Consider the following 21,057-nt stretch of genomic DNA (forward strand, 5'->3'; position numbering starts at 1 on the left):
TCTAGTCAGTCTCTTTCTGGGAATTAAATCCCGTGGCATGACAAACGCCTAACGCATCCGAGAATATAATTGTAAGGGTCAAAGTTCTCGTAGACTGAATGAGGCAGCCGTAGTTTGTCTAAATAGATCCACAAGACTACGTGATAAAGTGTACCTGGCAATGAATTTCTTTCCTGGCAATAAAAGTCTAAACTGAGGTGAAGAAAATATTCTTCACTGCAAAACAGCAATGAAAACCAAACGTGACGTAAAAAGTTTGGGTTGAAAGAAAACAAGTTTTATAAAAACAATTTATGTAAGAATTCAGAGAAACTGTGGTGCTGCGTCGGTGGAGAGTATAACAAGATAATTTGGTCTTATCAACTGGGTTAATAATGTGAACTGGCCACCGTAAAGAGATTCGAAAGCTTTCAATCTCTTTACGGTGGCCAATTCACATGGTCAACCCAGTTGATAAGACCAAGTTATCTTATGTAAGAATTCAGTTTGTTTTCTTTCTTGCCATGCAAGTCGATCATCACCTTGTGAAACTATACTGACGTCTCTTTTCCCACCCCGATCAATGATGCTGAATACAAAATTAAGTCTAAACGAGAGAACTGTTATGTACTGAACGAATCTTGATAGGGATTAACTGAATATAGCTGAATGTTACATATTTAAAGGACCCCTCGATGTGCGACAGATTTGACGCCTCAGTTAAGTAAGTCATGCTCCAGTACCGTGGAATGCAGTGCAAAGCCTTACTGTTTACTTGTATATAAATTTTTAAAATTGTTGTTCAGCAAGAAAGTATGATCAGGATCATAATCTCTTGTGCTCAGTCGTGACAAGATTTTTCTGGTCCTTGATGCACTTTTCTTAGCAAAATAGATAAAGCTGTCTTTTACCCTGCAACACGATGTTAATGGGTTTCCGCAATACAAGCAACTGTGATAACTTTATGCAAAACATAGACCTCTAAAATTATTAGTATAGATTATGAGTTAGAGATTTCTATCGCGTGATATAGCCCAATCGAGTCAGCTGTCACGCATAGAAATCGGGAGCGAATGATTTAATTGGTTAGTATAAATCTACTATATATTCGTTTAAAACTTAGCTAAAGTAGCAGACACTTCGAAAACGCAAAGATGCGGCCGCCATTTTGTTAACAACCGCACACTGCTAGGCTACTCAGAGTCTACAATAGAATAGATAGTGAGTAGCGTAGCCAATAAGAGAACGGCATTCGTGATGGAACAGTAGCACTGAGATATACTAAAATCTGTTAGCTCTAATGCTCGATTGGAAATAAAGGGGGCGAGTTGCATTATTCTGCTGTTATCCAGCGGAGCAAAATCGAATGACTCTGCGATTAATTTTGAATGATATTGCTCAGTATTAAGATCTACTAATACGAACTTTTCATGTTTTCTGATCAGATTGAACACTTGGAAGAAAGCATATATTCCAATAGGTTTTTGCAAAAGCTATGAGGTGATACGCTTCTGGTTTTGGTCACTGAATTGAGCGAGCGAAAAACTTCAGTCTGTTGTTCCGCTTCAAATATGTTGTAAACAACAAATTACAACACTTTCACTTACCTTCAGTATTCTGGATATTTCGATGAGATTCCTTGCAGAAACAAGAACTCTGTGCACGATTTTGGTTAAATTTTTAATGAACAAAACCTTGTACCATAGTAACTTTAAGTATGTTACACTGAGTCCTTTTTGCATTTTCTAAAACAGTTGTCTGAGACAACACAAAATACAATTTCCCATGTGAACTCGACAAAATAAATTTCAAAGTTCAGAGAAATTGTGCAAACACAGGTAAAATTTCATCATCAGTTTCATGTCAACGGTAGTTTCGACAGTACTTTCATATGAACTTTAAAATTTGTTTTCGACATTTGGTGTTGTTTTAGTGGAAATGATTTCTTTTGAGAAGATGGCACAGTTTGCAATACCATGTAAATAATCTCGGTACAAAGTTTTTGTGCGCTTGTTACTCGAACTTGTGGTGGATACCTTCTTAAGCTTATGAACATTTCAAACTCGGGTAAAACGTTCTTTGAAATCATGGATGGATGGATGGTGCTTTTTTAAGAAAAATCACAAAGAGTGACCACAATATCTCGAATGCTGTTTTCATAAGAAAAGATTCAAATCAGCGTGGGGCCTCAGGCTAAATACATGTAGGGCTACAAAAGTTCTTCGTTGTAATCAAATTTCCAAAATCGTTTTTCAGTCCTGGCAAGATTTTTCATGTTCTTAATGCACTTTTCCCGGCAAAATAGACAAAGCTCTGTATTTTACCATGCAACATAATTACAATATAGTACCCTTAATTAATGGCGTTTCGAAATACGAGCAACTGTCATAACTTTATGAATAACAAAGACATCTAAAATTGTTGGTTTTGTATCGAATTAATTGCAGATCACTCAAAATAAAAAGTATCAAAAAGAGCTTAGACTTCTTAACATTACTGCATAAGATAATGGATTGATTTTAATGCAGCAGATTGTCTTTGCTCAGTTCGCAACACGGTCTTGCGGGCGTCCTCATCCATGGATGCTTTATATGGTATTTTAACAATAATATTAGAGCATATACGAATTTGTGATTTCTAATGCGTGATAGCTGACGAAGGCGCAGCCCAATTCGACTATCACGCATAGAAATCGAGAGCAAATAATCTCATTGTTTCAGTATAAATCTGCTACTTGTTTAAATATTATTTAAATTCTTTTCACAGACACTTCGTAAATGCGAAGATGCGTCCGCCATTTTGTTAACAATCGCACACTGCTAGGCTACTCACTATCTACTACAAAACAGATAGTGAGTAGGGTAGCCAATAAGAGGACGGCATTTTTGACAGAACGCAAGTAGATTTATACTAAAAAATGTTAGTTCTTATTTCGATTGTATTCCAAGAGCTCGAAATAAAGCGAGCGAGTTCTATTATTCTGCTGTTATCATGCGGAGCAAAATCGAATGATTCTGCGATTAAGTTTGAATAAAATTGCCCGGTATTAAATCAAACTTTTCATGTTGTCTGGTTAGATGGAACCCTTGGAAGAGAAAAATCATATATTTAAAAGGTTTTAGCCCTGGATTGAGCGAGCGAAAAACTATATATAGTCTGTGGTTCCGCTTGGAACACCTTGTAAACAACAAGCTACAACTCTTTCACTTACCTTCAGGATTCTGGATATTTCGATGATATTCCTTGTAGAAACAAGAACTCTGTGCACGATTTTGGTTAAATGAAACAGCTGACCGAACGTTAAAAGCAATTCTGTTGAATTATTCCTATTGAATAACCTTTCTAGTCAGTCTCTTTCTAGGAATTAAATTCTGTGGCACAATAAACGCCTAACACATCCGAGAATATAATTATAAAGGTCAAAAAGTCATTCTCGTAGACTGAATTAGTAGTTTAGTCTAAATAGACCACAAGATTATGTGATAAAGTGTAGATGGCACTGAATTTCTTAGATATGTAAAGTGAGCGTAAACTAAAGGTGAAGAAAATATTCTTCATTGCAAAACAGCACTGAAAACCAAAGGTGACGTCGAAAATTTGGGTTGAAAGAAAACAAGTTTTATAAAAACAAGTTATGTAAGTGATGTCAATCTAATTCAGTTTGTTTTCTGTTTTGCCATTAAGTCGATCATCACCTTGTGAAACTGATACTGACGTCTCTTTACCCACGTCGATTAATGATGCTGAATGCAAACTTAAGTCTAAACGAGAGACCTTTTATGTACCGAACGAATCTTCGTAGGGATTAAGTGAATATAGCTGAATGTTACATAATTAAAGGCCCCTCTTGATCTTATCGGTGCGACATATTTGACGTCTCAGTTAAGTGAGTCACGCTCCAGTACCGTGAAATGCAGCGGAAAGCCTTAATGAGCATAGAATTAAACAAGTCCCAGTTACTTGTATACAAATTTTTATAATTGTTGTTCAGCAGGAAAACATGGTCAGGATCATAATCTCTTGTGTTCAGTCGTGACAATATTTTTCTAATCCTTGATGCACTTTTCTTAGCAAAATAGACAAAGCTCTGTCTTTTACCCTGTAACACGACGTTAATGGCGTTTCGCAATACCAGCAACTGTCACGACTTTATGCAGACTTCTAAAATTAGATTATGAGTGCGAGATTTCTATCGCGTGATAGTTGACGAGGACGCAGCCCAAGTCAACTATCACGTATGGAAATTAAGAGCGAATAATCTCATTGTTTTAGTATAAAGCTATTCGTTTAAAAGTTATCTAAATTATTTTCGCAGACACTTCGAAAACGCAAGCCTGCCGCCGCCATTTTGTTAACAACCGCACACCAAAGGTTACTCACTATCTACCGAAGAATAGATAGTGAGTAGAGTAGCCAATAAGAGAACGGCATTTGTGATATCAGAACGCAAGTAGATATATACTAAACAATGTTTGTTCTAATGTTTCATTGTATTCCAAGACCTGGAAATATAGCGCGCGAGTTCTACTAGTCTGCTGTTATCGAGCGGAACAAAATCGAACGACTCTCCGATTTAGTTTGAATAAAATTGCTCAGTATATATTAAGATCTATTAAATAGAACTTTTCATGTTGTGTGATCAGATTGATTGCAAAAGCTAAGGCGCAAGAGGAGTACAAAGGGGTGAACAGGAAAGTCAAAAGGAGCCTTAACGCAGACAAACGCAACTATCTGGAGTCGCTGGCAGCAGAGGCTGAAGAGGCAGCTTATCACGAAATAGGTGGGCCCTTTATTCTACCATAAGGAACCTATCGGGAAAATATAGCAAGCCAGAGAGACCGGTGACAAGTAAGGATGGGCTGATTTAGAGGGGCAGAAGAAGAGATGGGTGGAGCATTTTGAGGATCTGCTCAACCGATCTGCTCCCCCAGACGCTCCGGACATACAGCCAGCCGACAGCGACCTACCCATTGACTGTAGCGCACCCACAAAGGAGGAGATTCAAAACGTTATCAAGCAGCTGAGAAAAGGGAGTGGCAAGGCTGCGGGACCTGACAACATCCCAGCAGAGGCACTGAAGGTCGATATCAGGACAAACGTGGAGCTGCTCTACCCCCTTTTCAATAAGATCTGGGAAGAGGAGCGGATACCAACAGAGTGGAAGGAGGGTTACCTCATCAAGCTCCCGAAAAAAAGGTGATCTCAGCTCCTGCTCCAATTACAGAGGTATAACACTGCTGTCCATTCTGGGAAAGGTGTTTAATCGAGTCTTGCTGAACAGGACGAAAGATGCCATAGACCCACAGCTTCGCGAGAAGCAAGCTGGTTTCCATACGAATAGGTCTTCCAACGACCAAATCGCCACGCTGCGTATCATCCTGGAGCAGTCCCTGGAGTGGAATTCACCTCTTTATATCAACTTTGTGGACTATGAAAAAGCATTTGACAGGATGGACCGGCAGACCCTCTGGAAGCTACTGAGACACTACGGAATACAGGAGAAAATAACCAATATCATCAGAAACTTGTATGAAGGGATGACCCGCAGGGTCATAGACGGCAATTCGCTGATGCCTTTGAGGTAGGAACTGGAGTGAGGCAAGGATGCCTACTGGCGCCAGTTGTATTTCTTCTGACGATGGACTGGGTAATGAAGACATCTACAGCCCAAGGGCGAAATGGCATCCAGTGGACACTTTGGAAGCAGTTGGATGACCTGGACTATGCTGACGACCTGGCCCTTCTTTCGCACACTCGACATCAGATGCAGGAAAAGACCAGCGCTGTTGCAGACGCCTCAGCACGTTTGGGCCTTAAGATCCATAGGTGGAAGAGTAAAGTCCTGAAGGTCAACATGATCACAGATACCCCCATTACGCTGGAAAGTGAAGCGCTGGACGGGGTGGAGAGTTTCACTCACCTAGGCAGCATCGTAGATAACACCGGGGGGACTGAAGCTGATATGAGAGCTCGCATCGGCAAGGCAAGAGCAGCTTTCCAACAGCTGAAGAATGTCTGGAGATCATCACTTATCGGCACTAGCATTAAAATCAGGATCTTTAACACTATCGTGAAGCCTGTATTGCTCTATGGAGCCGAAACCTGGAAAACCACCGTCGCCACTATGAAAAGAATCCATACTTTCATTAACACCTGCCTCAGAAGGATTCTTAAGATACGCTGGCCAGACATCATTAGCAACCAAGATCTGTGGAAACGAACGAGACAGCAGCCTATAGAAGTTGACATCTTTCAAAGACGCTGGAAGTGGATCGGCCACACCCTTCGGAAGTCCTCATCTAACATCACAAGGCAAGCTCTCACCTGAAACCCTCAGGGGAAAAGGAAGAGGGGCTGACCAAGAAACTCGTGGCGCCGTGACCTAGAGGCAGACACGAGGAGAAATGGCTACACGTGGGGAGAACTGCAACGACTGGTCCAGGACCGTGATGACTGGAGGGTGCTTATTGGTGCCCTTTGCCCCAGACAGGGCTACAGGCAATGATGATGATGATGATCAGATTGAACCCTTGGAAGAAAGCATACATTCCAAAAAGGCCTAAGTTAATGAATTAAGCGAGCAAAAAACTCGGTCAAGAGTTCATCCAAATAAAGAGTAAATTAAAGGCGGCCAACTCCTTAAAGTTATGAATTCACTAATGGAAATTTAATTTCATTGTTCATTTAGAATAGACCAATTTCGATATATTAAAATTCAGCCTAAAACAATAGACCCCAGTACAAGGCTCTGGGGAATAAATCCCACAAACTCTGTAGTTATTCCCCAGAGCCTCGTGCTGAGGTCTATTGTTTTAGGCTGAATTTTAATATATCGAAATTGGTCTATTGTAAAACAAGATTTTGACTTGATATTTAGGGGATAGGGCTGTGGGCTTGCATCGGGGGGGGGGGGGGGGGGGGGATAGTTCTGTATAAAAGTAGATGAGACTGTGGACAACATCCCTTAACAGTACCAGAGTCTGTATTCTGGGTATCTGGCTTTAGTCTATTTATACCTCTGAGATGTAGATTTAATGGAATTAAACACTTTTCTGTTTCAGTGAATAATGACCAACTGGCTGAGAGCCATATCCGAGACAAAAATAAGTTTTTCACAAGTTGTTCCTGTTTATTTGCTATTTTCTTTGAAAATGAACTGTAACACAGAAACTGAAAAAAAAATTATAATACAATAAATAGATAAATAAACAAATAAATAAACAAACAAATAAATAACTAATCCAGTAAGTGCTGTTAAGAGGGTCCCCCTTAAAATTTTTTGTAGATACAAAAAACAGACTTAGGGTTACTATGGTGAAAGCTTTTTGTAATTTAGTTTCATTTACGTACCAGCTTTAAACTGAAGTATTTTTTCTGCATGCTGTATCAGTAGCTAAGTCCACAGGTCTTTTACTCTGCAAGTTTCTCTGGTAAACATTTACTCCGTAATCTATACGCAGTGAGGTACAGTCTTTATATCCGCACAGAGCTGCAGTGTGCAAAGGAACTTGGTGTCTTTTGATTGCGTTAGGATTGGCCCTGGCATGAAGTAAAATTCTCATGCATTCCATGTAACCTCAACATCCAGAGCCGTTCCAAATTGATTCACGGATTTCTCTGGGTCAACACCTGTCTGTGTAAGTATTTCTAGGCAGTAAACGTGTCCATTTAATGCCGCCTCATGAAGGAGTGGGAAGGTAACTGTCAATGAAGGATTCACCGCAGCCCCAGCTTCTATTAACAGACGCATACATTTTACTAATCCTTTGGCACAAGCAAAACACAATTGGGTACTTCCATCTATGTTACATGCATTTGCCTGTAAAAATTAAGGAAAAACCACCAAAGTAAGGTATAATTGTTTTTCAAGGTAGTGTAACAGTCTAGCAGTTCGCAATTTTACTTTGTTTTTTGGAAGGATGGGGTTGTTTCTGTCATGTTTGTCCTAGTTCTATAGATCAATCTTTAGAAGCTGTTTTTTTAAATTCCTTGTTTTTGGTGTGCCATATTTTGGGGTCAAAAAGAGGCATTTTCATACAATTTTGAAGATTCCAGACTTTGATTACTTTAGGTTGGCATCACACTCCCTACATGTCTGGCTATGCTGTGTCTGTCCAAAAAGATGATAATACTATGCCGATTAACCTACCAATACGGTGGGAGGCACGGTCCGACAGGCCTCGTGGTTAGTGCACCCATCTCTGGATCAAACAGCCCAGGTTCAAGCCCTGGCTGGGGACATTTTGTTGTGTTCTTGGGCAAGACACTTTACTCTCATAGTGCCTCTCTACACCCAGGTGCATAAATGGGTACCGGTGAACTTGATGCCGGGGGTAACCCTGCAATGGACTGACATCCCATCCAGGGCGGAGTAGAAATACTCCAAGTTGCTTCATGCTACAGAAACCAGGATAAGCTCTAGCCTGATTGGCTACTTGGCTCGTATGCAGACTTTCCTTTACCTTACAGCCATCTCACATGACACTCAGCTACTAAACTATTACAACACAGGCACGCTTTATTTGTGTTGTTCAGAAATGGGCTATACCGCTGGCTAATTGACACGGAAGGCTCGTTAATTTACCTGTCGGCAAGCTTCGAGTTATTGTCGAGTTTGCTCCGATGACAGGGCTGAGTATCTTCGGAATTATTGAGCTCAGATGAATGAATAGGACTTGTGACTTTTGGGCGGCGATTCAGTGGATGTATTTCAAAAGAATTCAACAATGCGGCTTAATTATTGTCCCTTAAGTGCGTATCCTTTTGTTCTTTGAAGCGTGGTGATTGCGAAAAAAATGTCACCTCGTGTTTTCATCTCTTTCCACCGAAAAACGTTTCGCTCATAAGCGGCAAAGGTAATATCGGTTTATTATTGATATGCATTTTACAAGCTTGAAAATGAGCGTTTAAACGAAATTTTTGGTTCCGTATTACCGGAGAACCGCTTTGTTTTGCAAATTACAACGCAATTTGTCGCCGGCAGTGAGAACCGCGGCGGCATGTCTTCGGTCACGTCTGAATGAATTTGCTCTCGTTTGCGAGATGGAAGTCGATTAAAAAATTATTTGAAGTGATTTGTTACCAACCGATCGCTAAGCTTTTCGTTGGATTAGTTTATTTAAGGTTAACAATCAGATACTATTAAACTACAAAGAAATACATAAGAGTTTGTTTGAATTTGATTGACCGTGCGCTTGTCAAAACAACAGACGATATATATTGTTATGCAAATACACGCCATTACTCGGGCTTATAAATAACTGAGTCATACGCGTGGCTACTCACCTATTCTCATCACTGTAAACACACTTGATCGTCACGTTAACTAGTTTATTAGCTGTGAGCCGTGATACATGATGGAGTTTGCCGTTGGTGCTTCTGTTGAAGCTGTCGATCAGCTCGGTATTTGGGCCAAAGCCAAAGTTATTTCAGCATCCGAAAATTCGGTTGTTGTGACTTTTCCTCCATGGAGATCGGAGTGGGACCGCGAGATAAGTGACCTTTCCGAAATCAGAAAGGAAACGATCGAAGAAACGCTGATCCCGCGCCGTCTTGCACAAAAAAAGGTAAGAAGTTATTCAATGTTAATTTTGAGTTTTTTCATTTCCTTTTCCTTTTTGACGCTTATAAGTATCTCACGCAAGTTACTTTTTGTCATCAGAACCCGAATCTCAAGAAATTGTTCCACGGGGACGTTGTTTACTTGAATGGCAAAGCAGCAAATGTTCTCCAGTCAGATCCTATCAGGAAATCGGTGAGTTTCAACTCTCTGTAGCAGCAGATTTATTGTTTACATAACTTTACATCGAGTGTCAGTGGTCATGATCATACTACTAATTCTCCTTACCAGTCTCTATACAACTCTTATACTGAAAAGTGGTTTGGAGTGTTCGTAACCGATTTAAGGCAAACATTTGAATCATTGATGTTTACAAGTGTCCCCATTTAGTGGTTGTATTGCTGCTTTCATCTTGTCATCTAATGATACTGCTAGAAAAGTTAACCCTCGTCACTTACTTCTTGGCTTGTGTCTGACATTTTGCAGACTGCAAACTAAGAGAATTTATCATGTTACCATTACCATTATTGAAAGCGTACCGTAAACAGGCTAAATGAAGTGTTATTCAGGCTAACCAGAGTGAATAGTAGGCTAACTGAAGTGCATAGTAAGTTTAACCAGAGTGAAAAGTCTGCAGTCTGCATTCTGAAAATGTCAGACACTGTTTTTTGGCTAAGAAAAAATTAAAATAACCACAATACACTAATTGGCTTCAGAAGATGTTTTTTCTTTTGAGTGCCTTACTTTGCATAAAGTTTCTCAGGGCGAAGTACATTTAATTCATTATCTTTTGGAATCCTTTAACTTCTCTCATCTCTTAAATTGATTGTAATTCAAGGAATTTTTCTAGGTCTACATGTTTACTGTGTGGCCATCCAATTTTTGTGCCTGTAGTCTGAAGCCTGAAATTAATACCAAGCTTTTTATTTAAGGTAACTTTGCAACTGGTTGACAGCAAAGAAAGACAGACTGTCAAAGTTTGGGAGGTGGAAGAAGCCATTGCTCAGGAACAAGTTGAGCAGACAAGGAAGAGGCAGAGAAGAACGGTGATTACAGATCAAGGGTTGACATCAAGTTCTGAAGTTGCAGTCACCGAGATTCCATATCAGGATCAGGTTACCATGGCAGTACCTAGTAGCAGCAGTTTACACTTTTATTTCTTTATTGGGTCAAATGGCACCATTTTGAGGATTGGATCCTTGTATTCTCTTGATTTTTGTAAGGGTTCAGTTTTTATTTGTACATCCATTTCAAGAAATAAGGATCTTTTTAAGTTTAAGTTTTTGCTGTGTTCCGTAGTGGACAAAAAAGTTGAAAGTATTGATAGGGGTGTATCTTGTACAGTGAACAATGTAGCGCATGTTTCGTGTCAATCTGATGTCATTATTGGGTCAAAGGGAAAGGGTTTGGTTGACAAAGTTATTTGCGAGGGCTGGGACAGGGTTTTGTTTTGTCAAGTTAAAAATGCTGCAAATTTTTCTCACCTGTTGGACCTCAGAAAGAGTTGCTTGGCCAATCAAATACGTCAAGGTGTCTACTCGGGTATTTCACGCACTGCCACTCGTCCTGCGCAGCCTATTCACCTTGGCATATTTGATCCAATGCATGACTCTAAGATCTTGGGTCTAACAGGTGAGAACCATTTCCAAGTTTCATATTCAGGGAGGGATCTTGCAAAGTTAGATTCATTTTTGGGGGCTAATTGGGATGTTAAAATCCTGGAACCAGGAAATCCCTGTTCCCACTTTAAGTATGTTTGCAGAGTAAAATTTTTTGTTCACAGGCCCTCAATGAGCTTACGTTTAAATTTTGTTTATTCAGAGTCTAATTACCCATTTACAGTTGCTTATCGGAGTACTTGTAGTTATTAGAGCTAAGCTTTGTTTAACAATATAAGATACAGTGGAATCCCCTTATTGAACACTTGAGTTTTTGGAGCTTCTGATAAATCAAAGCAAAAGCAGTTCCCTTTCACACAGTCAGACACCGCAACATTACCACCAATTTCTCAAATTTACACCCAATATATTCCCCTATGAGGCTAAAAATATCTGGATTCCACTGTAAGTTTGTAATGTATCTTCTGAATTCCACTGTAAGTTTTTTTGACTTAATCTAGACTGAGAAGACTAGAAGCTTTTGTCATTTCAAAATAATATTATATCATAAAGGGATTCAGTTTAGGTTTTCAGTTTCAATCAACCTGTGATGGTCTGTTCAGGACTGTAGAGTTTTGGAATGTTTTGATGTCAAAAGTAATTTATTTATTTATGGTTACTAAGATTCTTGTTCTGAAAGCATTCAGTTATTATAGCAGTCACTTCTGTATAACTGACAGAATAAATTAAAGGTGGTTTGTGTACAATGGACTGTGTACTTTCGAGTAATTCCAGTTTAGCTATATGCTTGCCTTAAAAAATCTGGCTTTTGAGACTTTTGTTGGAATTTCCAGTGACCTTCTGAGGGGTGGGTATGGGTATTTTCTCATTTCTTCATTTCTGTTTCGTTTACAATCCCTAGCTAATAGGCAGGGACAAAAGTCAGACCCGATCATTAACTCGGATCGCTGATTTGAATGAGAATAGCACTACCTGCTGTTCTTATTCAAATCAGCCATCTGAGTTGATCCATTCCGACTTTTGTCCCTGCCTATTAGCCAGGGATTGTAAATGAAACAGAAATGAAAAAAATCTTTTGAAAAAATACAGCAAGGCAATGAGTGTCTTACAACAGTTTTTGTTTTAAAACCAAGAAAAGAATTTTAATGCCAAAAAAACCTAAATTTACATTGCAAGAAATGCGCTGTAGTCTTATTTACCAGTGCCTGACTTACAAAATATTATATGATTGAGTGTGTGTCTAATAGGGGGATAAAGTGTGTTTTGGATACAGCTTGTTTGCAGTGAACTTTGATTTGTAGGGGACTATTCACACGATCTGCCAACAGTAATTTCTGTTATCAGTTCAGTTCATCCTTGAAAATGCAAACTCAGTGTAATCAATGCCTGAATGTGTGCGACGGACAACTTCTCTGGAGGTGAACTTTCGCCCCTTGTCTTGTGTTTGCCTTATGCTTTCTTGGCGTGTCAGAAGATCTTGAGTGCGGATGCGTTTAGACATTGATGCTTGCTGATCGTGATTGCAAGGTGGAGTTACTGTCAATGGCGTTGCAAGAATTTGGGTTGATGCACTTGTCGATGTTGATGGCATTGTCGAAACTGGCGTTGATGGAAGCACAGGAGTTTGTGGCTCAGAAATAGTGGTTGGATATTCAGATAATGCAGTTGGTATCATAGATGGTTGTTCAGGTGTAGATGAAGGGTGCTCACTTGGTGTTGTAGCAGCAGCATTTACAAGTATTCCGATTAAATCACAGCGCAGTTGTATTGCAGTAGTTGTTTCCTCCCCTTGCAAAGTACTGGTGATGGTAAATAGTAGCAGAAGTGCAGCTTGGCATGACATGTGGGTGCGAATTTTTGCTGCATCACGTTTGAATACATATTCTTCTCTTACAACTAAACCTGGAGACATCAACAAAAAGTTGTTCTGTTTAATATAAAGGTAATGTGTAATGCCATGATTTCACCTTTTAGAAGTGCATAATATTTGCACTTGGTTATTAAACATAATTTGAAGAAGCTAGTCATAAAAGGGGATAAGTGACGATTTTGGTTGCTTTTCTTTTTTCTTGCTCCAAATTAGCTGAATTTTTGCATGTGGTCTTCAATGTAATAGAAAAATGTGGTTCTGTATTTTTGTCGCTGGTTTTTGCTTTGTTTTCGAGTTAAAACGTAGGCAAAAAACTTGGCTTTTCCTAGCCATGTCTTTAGGAGTTTATTTGTTGAACAGCAAACAGGCAGACTGTTTATAGTGTATGAAGTCAAAACCAAATCCCACAGCATATAGAGCGGAAATCTGGGAACGGATTGTTTACACCGGTTATTGTGACGTGAACACAACACGTGAATCGATCGAGCGTCAAACGAAATGCCATCAAACAAAAAAGAGATGTGCCGTATTAGAGCTCTGTCAACTAATATCTTAAGCATTGTTTTAAAGTACCTTGTGTGCCTGCCTGGTGGTTGAGAGGCATCATAAAGCCTCGATAAACCCGTAAGTCATCAGCACGTTTTAAAGAATCAAAATGTGTTCTGAAACTTCGAAGGCAGCTGATATACCGTAATCGTGTTATCGGCGTTCGAAGTCAGATCGAGCCAGGTAGCAAAGTCCAAGAGCAGTTCTTGCCCAAGAAAAATACCCTCTGGTGAGTTGTGGCCCATTTGCCAAGCGTTGCTAGCGTCAAAGTTTGGAAAGCGAGAACTGGTTTTAGAGTGATAAAATTTGTCTTGTATCGACCGCCATGTCTTCCCGCGCACGAGGTGTAAAGACCCTTCCCGGCATGCATTGCGATTACGTTCTGCGGACGTTTCTCGAACTGGTAACTAGATTTAAACATAATAATGGCCAGCAAGTGGCGATCGATTGTAACAGATCTGTGATCCAGTTTGCGTTGATTTTATTTCAAATCGGCATGATTTGTAGTGTTTTGAGCTTCTGGGATCAGGGGACATGCAGATGTATGGAGACCCGTACGTTGCGCAGAAGGGTTAATCTGTTAATCTGTCAGCCCTATTTATAGAGCGTTTTCACGTGGAGTCATCAAATTCTTAAATCCAAAACTAAACAGCCGCCAAAGTTGTTGTCCTCATCAGGCATAAGAGGTACCAGCGCATTTTGAACTTGGAAGTTATGGCGGTGCGTGACATAAAGCTACGATCGCGTTTGTCGAAAACTATGTTTTATCTCGTGATTTTTTAGCCATTGAAGACGTTGCCGTATTTGAAAAAGTGTTTATTGAAATGTTTATTTGTTTCATTTTATTTTTATTTACACCTTTTTGTGACCTGAAATCAGCATTTTTGAGCTTATACGTTGCGTGAAATTACCATTTTCAGGAGCCCATCATGGGCTCCTACCATTTTGCTGTTTTCTAAGTGAAACCAACATCCTTGCCGTCACGCGTTAACGTGAAATCAACATTTTAACCTATTTAGACCTGAAATCAACATCATTGAGCTTATGCGCTGCGTGAAATTGACATTTTGCTGGTTTCTAAGTGAAACCAACATCCTTGCCGTCACGCGTTAACGTGAAATCAACATTTTAACCTATTTAGACCTGAAATCAACATCATTGAGCTTATGCGCTGCGTAAAATTGACATTTTGCTGGTTTCTAAGAGAAATCAACATCCTTGCCGTCACGCGTTAACGTGAAATCAACATCTCAACCTATTTAGACCTGAAATCAACATCATTGAGCTTATGCGCTGCGTAAAATTGACATTTTGCTGGTTTCTAAGTGAAACCAACATCCTTGCCGTCACGCGTTAACGTGAAATCAACATTTAAACCTTTTTTGACCTAAAATCAACATTTTTGAGCTTATACGTTGCGTGAAATTGACATTTTGCTGCTTTCTAAGTGAGATCAAAGTCCCTGCGGTCGCGGCGGGCCGATCCTTTGTTATGATAAACCGAGGCGAGACTTCGACTTATAACAAAGGCTTGGCTTGGTTATTATAACAAAGGATCGGCTCTGTTTATCATAACAAAGGCCCGGCTTCGTTTATTTGCAGCCTCGGCGGGAAAAGGGCGTTAGGTATTTTAATCAAAAGTGAACTTTGTCGAAAACGCTCCAAATTTCGCATAGAGTTTTGTTTAGGTATGTTTAGCAATGTCCCGTAGTTTTTGCGCTAAACCTTGCTTCGTTTTCAGGATATTGCGTATGCAAAAAACCACTCGGTTTTCCTAGCGGCGTCTTTATAAAGCGAAGCAAAAACCAGCGGCAAAAATACAGGAACACGTTTTCCTATTACATTGAAGACCACATGCAAAAATTCAGCTAATTTGGAGCAAGAAAAAAGAAAAGCAACCAAAATCGTCACTTATCCCCTTTTATGACTAGCTTCTTCATTTTCACATGTCTTGTTGTGGCAGATCTGGAGGAGGGCCTTGGCCTTTTTAGAACAAAAAGAGGCCCCAAAAAATTAATTTTGAGAGAAGCCCCATTATTTTTGGGTATGGATGACTGGCTTGACACTCACCAGAGCCATTGATTTTGGCTGGCACAGCAGCCAATGTATAAAATTAAAAACTATTTGTCAATGAAACACATTTCATAGCTTTGTTAACTGTGGTTATGGAGTGCTTTGCAAGAATTTCAACAATTTAAATCTAATTGAATAATCACAAATCACAAAAAAACACTTTGCTGGATTAGAAAATATAGCTGTAATGTACTCTGGCGTGCATAACATACGGTTAATTCCTCATGATACTGAGAAACAACAAAAAAATACTGCAGATCCTTTGTTTAGTTTTTCAGTTTTTGTAACAAAAATTTGCAAAAAACTCAAACAAGCAGAGGTAATTTGTTGTATTTGAAAACAAAACTCGTCTCAGCCTAAGATTTTATTTTCATTGGAAAAGATACTGGTTATGTCCAGGTAGCGATGACTACAAAAAAGACTGGGATAATGTTTCTTTATGGAACTCAAAATTCTCACAACTACAATAAAAGAATCGTGTGGTCGCAAGAAAGGAGAATTTATAGTTCATAGTTCTTTAACATCGTTCGTTCCCTATCACCTTCATTGAACTAGGATTATTAAATAAAGAACAACAATCATTTTTTTTCAAGCATTCAGATTTATTGTGTTGTATCATTAATCGCAAAAAACACTGGCTTTAAAATACAATATTCTGATTCGTAAGCCTTACCGTGCTTTTGAAGAACTGCGTCCAGATGTTTGTATCCCTTCTTCTTTACGTGAGTTTTCAATCCAAGTGTAAGAAGAAATGAATTGTCAATCTTGAAGAACTTTTTGTTCCCAACGAACGTCGCTTTCAAGTTTTCTGGCCACATTTGCGGGACAATTGTCGGTCAAGAGTGTCATCCTAAAGGTAAACAATGGATTTATTTATACGTTTCAGTCGTGAGCTTACCGATCAAGGGAATCGCTGACTTCACGGTGGAAAACATGTAAATAAGTGACCCTGTGTTTTGTACATTAGCTCAATGAATTTCACATACGTTTCAATGGACTTACCGTCAAAAGTGCTTTGATTTCTGGAAGGATGAACTGCCATTTAGACTTCTGAGATTTTTAAACACGCTGTCACCTTGAATTCGTTCGATTAACAACTCGCGTTGTTGTCATCCGCGATGCTGACCCGAAACACACAATTTGTTGATACTGCCGTGACACTAAACTTCTGAAAAGATGAAATGTCGTTGATAATTTTGAGATTTGGCTTAAAAAAAGCTTGTAAATAAACTTAAATTCGCCCGATTCAGCTCCGCTTAACTCGCGTTGATTTGTTGGTCGTCACAGCAACCACATGGATCTGACCAATAGAAATCGCGTTTGATTCATTACCGTGACGTTTATACTCGACTCGATCGTTTCGTACCAGAAAAGCTAAAAGACAAAAGAAAACATCTAAAGGAACAGTAAATGACAAACGAAAGGGTACACAGAATTCAAAATCCAACACACTCGTTTTATTTTCTTCTTGTTTATGAATGTCTACGTTTAATTCGGTGAAAACGGGCCGACTTCCAATAGCTAGCTATCGATCGACAGAGTTTTTTTTAGAAATAATCGAGCGGGCTTCCGTTCCATGGGTTTATGTTCACTTGGACTCATCAAAGCGGTATGATTTTAACAAAGCGAGACGTCAAAAATCGTAGCTTAGATTCAAATGAACACTGGAATGAATAAAAGGAGCGAATTTATTGATGAAAAACATTCCAGACACTAGAATGTTTGAGAGTGTTTTTGCGGTCAGACGCCGAGCAATGCGTTCATGTCAATTTCTCAGCCTTTCCCGGGGCCTTTCCACCTGCATGCTTTGAGCTTTTCCAGACCTTTCTTACGAATAAATTAAAATATGTCGCAACAATAGGGTTTAAAAAATCAATCAAGCAGAAATCCTAACACAAAGCAAAAATATCGCACCTAACATCAAAGCGTTTGCGCTCGTGCAGTAGCCAGCCACATGTTCGGAAAGTAATCGGTCCGTGAATTATGAATATTCAATGAGAAAGAACAATAGCGTGAATATATGAATAATAATCGACCCACAAAATGTGGGTACACACTTAAAGCGTGCCTGTGTTGTAATTGCGACATTCATGATAGCTGTATGCAGACTAGGCTGGACATATTTGCAGGCTACACAGCAATAGACTGTCCACAGACATTTATTGTTTGCTACGAGTTTATTATTTTAAAATCTTCCAAGGTTAATACTTTGACTCATTGTGATCTTGACAAACTCATGACGAAATAGAGGATCTGTGGACAGACTAATACAGCAGTAATACATACATCAGCTCCTTCAGCAATCAGGACATCTACGACCTCAGGATGACCACCAAGACACGCTTCATGTAAAGGTGTCATAAGATCAACAGTTCCACCATTAATATGAGCCCCAAAAGAAACCAGCAATTTTATAAGCTCAACATCTCCATGTCTTGCTGCAACATGAAGAGCTGTAATTGCTGATTAACTGGATTAACAAAGTTCACAGAGACTTCTTTACAAGCCAGCAAATTCCTTGTTTTTTTTTTTTTTTGTAATTTTTATTTTTTTTCAACATTTTAGGTTATAATACATACAATACAACACAAGACATAACACTAGTTACAATACTTACAATACGTCATAACTACAATAGATTACATACAACAAATTATAATTACTAATCGTAGCCTAATTATACCTAAAGAATATACAATGCGTTGTTTACAATAGTGCAGCTACCCAAATACAGAAGAAAAAAAAAAAAAAAAAAAAGTAAGTTAGTGACATGCTGAGAAGGAGAAATTACAAATTAAGCTCAACTATTATTAAGAGATGGCATTAGTTTTTCCCACTTTTTGTAATGTTTATAAAGTTGGTTATTTTTGGTAGCTATTTTTTTTTTTCAATGTAATAAACGGTTTTTGTCTTTGCTAAAAATATTGTTAATGTTGGTTTAATTTTATTTAATTTACATTTATAAATAAAAAACTTTCCTAGCAGTATCAAGTGATTCAGGATAATAAAGTCTTCGTTGTTGTTGAACACTCCAAACAATATATTTTCAAATGTCAAAGTGTCCAAAGATACATTCTGGTTTGAAAGCCAAGAAGAAAAAGCCCGCCAGAAGTCTTTTGTTGTATCACAATAAAAGAGCAAATGTTCGAGGGACTCGACCTCTTTCAAACAAAAGGTGCACATTGGTGATTCAATCATTTTAAAACGGAATAACCTCTCATTTGTGAAAATTATATCGTTTAATAATTTATATTGGAACTCTCTAATTTTTGTTTCAAGTGTGACAGTGAATGGTAAAGAATAAATTTTTTTCCAGTCTTCTATAACCTCTGGATATTTGTCCTTCAACTTCCTTTTGGCGGTTGGAGGAGTTTGTTTCTTTGTTTTAAATCCTTTATACAAAAGTTTTGAAGAGGCTTTTAACAGATCCGATTTGGTTTCGTCGATATAAATATACACTGTATCCAAATGCTGTTGAGGATATAGTTGCTGATGTTGAATATGTGATTCTTTGATAATTAATCTCCATTCTTTTGGTATGGCATCTACAATTCCTATTAATTTGAAGTACTGGATTGGAGATAGATTCGCTTCCAACACTTTAGGGCTTTCAAGAAATTTACCCGTATCGGATAACAAGTCACCAATTTAACAATTCCTTTAGTAAACAAATGTTTTTCAAAAAGAGATTTTCCGTGTATCACAATATTCCTATTATTCCAAATAATTTGGTCTACAACATCCTCATAGGTGGCTACCTTGGATTTCTTTAAATTACGAAATGCCTTTAGACACTCTTTGTAGAATATTGGAAGATGAACCGGTAGTTTACTAGTTTCAAAATCACAGAACAGGATGAGTTTTCCACCTATATTTCCAAAAAAGAAATCATCTAAAATAGTTTTCCAAGTGCTGTTGCTCTCTCCTAGATACTTTTTTAAGATCATCACTCTTTGAGCCGATATCATGGATTCAATATCAAGCATTTTTAGTCCTCCATTTTCAATATCATTGATAAGCGCGGTCCGTTTAATTTTATCGTTACCTTTCCAAATGAAACCGAAAATCAGTCTGTTTATCTCCTTGACAAGATCGTTTGATATTGAGATTGCAGTCGCTTTACTCAAAAATTTTGGAATAATGAAGGTCTTAACTATTTGAATCTTACCAATCAGGGTAAGACCCCTCCACTTCCACATACTCAGCGTTTTTTTAATAGATTTGAATATTGAGTCGAAGTTTGCTTTGTCTCGTGATGGTTTGTGATAGTCAAAAACGGTACCTAATATCTTGATTGATTTTCGCACTTTGTGAGTAAAGTCATTTTGTACTAGTTTATGTGGGCCGATACCAAAAACTTCTGTTTTATCGTCGTTAATTCGGAGACCAGAATGCAATGAAAAAACCTTTAAAGTTGTACAAAGTCGCGAATATGCATTTATGTCTTTTAGAAAACAAGTCATGTCATCTGCAAAAAGCGTGAGTTTGATCTCCACGTTTTTGACCATTATTCCTTGTATGGTTTTATCCTGCCTGATTTGACATGCGAGAACTTCCAAAGCTAAGATGAATAATAAAGGTGATAGAGGGTCACCTTGTCGTACACCACGATGGATACAGAAAAGATCTGTAGTAAAGCCGTTATTTAAGATACAGCTGGATATGTTTGTATAAAATGTTTTTACCCATTGTAAAAAATACGGTCCAAAATTGAATTTTTCCAATACTTTAAATAGATATGTATGGTCCAGAGAATCAAATGCCTTTTCAAAGTCAATTGCCATTAGAATACCTGTTGTATTTGTGAGTTTTGCCAATTCAAGTAAATCATCGATTGTTCTAACTGCATCAAATGTAGACCTTCCTTTGATAAAACCATTTTGATTATGGTGAATAAGTTCTGGCAGGATTGGCTCCAGCCTTCTAGCAAACGCTTTGGATGCAATTTTAACATCTACGTTGATCAGTGAGATAGGTCGCCAGTTCTTTATAAATCGTCTATCTTTATCTTTTTTCTCCAATAGGGTAATCATTGCCTGCTTTTGCGAAGTTGATAGTTGCCCGTGTTGGTGAGAGAAGTTTAGAGACTTTTCGAGATACTTTGCAACCACGTGCCAGAACGCCAAGTAAAATTCCACAGTTAAACCGTCACTTCCAGGTGTTTTGTTTTTCGGAAATGTCTTCAATGCTTCGTACAGTTCGGATCTAGTAAGTTGTTTATCTAAAGTCATTTTCTCTTCATCAGACAATTTTTTAGTATCCACTTCATTAAGGAAACGATCAATTGAATTCTCACCTAAATTATACGAGTCTCTATCATAGAGTTTTTCATAGAAATCATGAATCTCTTTCATTATTTCTTTTGGGTCTGTTATATATGAATCATTATCCACGGATAATTTCCGTATACAT

General features: G+C 38.5%; 3 protein-coding genes, 1 long non-coding RNA gene and 1 pseudogene across 8 annotated transcripts in view; 2 read left to right on the forward strand and 3 right to left on the reverse strand.

Moving 5' to 3' along the window:
- LOC149102702 (uncharacterized) overlaps positions 1-3,398 on the reverse strand; it is a 96,048-nt gene extending 92,650 nt beyond the window's left edge. The window contains exon 1 of the mRNA XM_089274057.1: positions 3,191-3,398. The gene's annotated coding sequence lies outside the window, so the exon portion shown is untranslated. The remainder of the gene's footprint in view (positions 1-3,190) is intronic.
- LOC149102704 (uncharacterized) overlaps positions 1-21,057 on the forward strand; it is a 234,512-nt gene that overhangs the window by 75,821 nt on the left and 137,634 nt on the right. The window lies entirely within an intron of this gene.
- On the reverse strand, positions 6,940-20,876 carry LOC149102708 (uncharacterized; annotated as a pseudogene). Its single transcript, XR_016201961.1, has 3 exons — positions 20,746-20,876; positions 17,932-18,162; positions 6,940-7,798 (listed from the first exon to the last, which is right to left on the reverse strand). The product of XR_016201961.1 is annotated as an uncharacterized LOC149102708 (transcript).
- On the forward strand, positions 8,486-11,905 carry LOC110063365 (uncharacterized). 2 transcript variants are annotated; one of them, XM_089274064.1, is made up of 4 exons: positions 8,486-8,734; positions 9,317-9,545; positions 9,641-9,733; positions 10,471-11,905. In XM_089274064.1, exons 2-4 carry the CDS (start codon positions 9,333-9,335, stop codon positions 11,407-11,409), a joined length of 1,245 nt encoding a protein of 414 aa, XP_089130190.1. In that variant the 5' UTR covers positions 8,486-8,734; positions 9,317-9,332; the 3' UTR covers positions 11,410-11,905. The 2 variants fall into 2 exon arrangements, with proteins under 2 accessions (XP_089130190.1, XP_020625998.2); XM_020770339.2 differs by lacking the exon at positions 8,486-8,734 and having other exon boundaries at positions 9,271-9,545.
- On the reverse strand, positions 12,034-16,967 carry LOC149102709 (uncharacterized). The gene is made up of 3 exons (XM_089274068.1): positions 16,648-16,967; positions 16,319-16,495; positions 12,034-13,059 (listed from the first exon to the last, which is right to left on the reverse strand). Exons 2-3 carry the CDS (start codon positions 16,461-16,463, stop codon positions 12,503-12,505), a joined length of 702 nt encoding a protein of 233 aa, XP_089130194.1. The 5' UTR covers positions 16,464-16,495; positions 16,648-16,967; the 3' UTR covers positions 12,034-12,502.

Source organism: Orbicella faveolata, unplaced genomic scaffold, assembly GCF_042242905.1.
Source record: "Orbicella faveolata isolate gen_17 unplaced genomic scaffold, um_ofav_v1 contig_35, whole genome shotgun sequence".
Taxonomy (NCBI): Eukaryota; Metazoa; Cnidaria; class Anthozoa; order Scleractinia; family Merulinidae; genus Orbicella; species Orbicella faveolata.

Bases quoted from the DNA above. Each gene is read 5' to 3' on its own strand.
- LOC110063365 (XM_089274064.1), top strand. From the start codon at position 9,333: ATGATGGAGTTTGCCGTTGGTGCTTCTGTTGAAGCTGTCGATCAGCTC. The intron at 9,546-9,640 runs GTAAGAAGTTAT...TTTTGTCATCAG, and splicing joins GCCGTCTTGCACAAAAAAAG to AACCCGAATCTCAAGAAATT. The intron at 9,734-10,470 runs GTGAGTTTCAAC...TTTTTATTTAAG, and splicing joins CAGATCCTATCAGGAAATCG to GTAACTTTGCAACTGGTTGA.
- LOC149102709 (XM_089274068.1), bottom strand. From the start codon at position 16,463: ATGTGGCCAGAAAACTTGAAAGCGACGTTCGTTGGGAACAAAAAGTTC. The intron at 13,060-16,318 runs GTAAGGCTTACG...TGATGTCTCCAG, and splicing joins CGCAGTTCTTCAAAAGCACG to GTTTAGTTGTAAGAGAAGAA.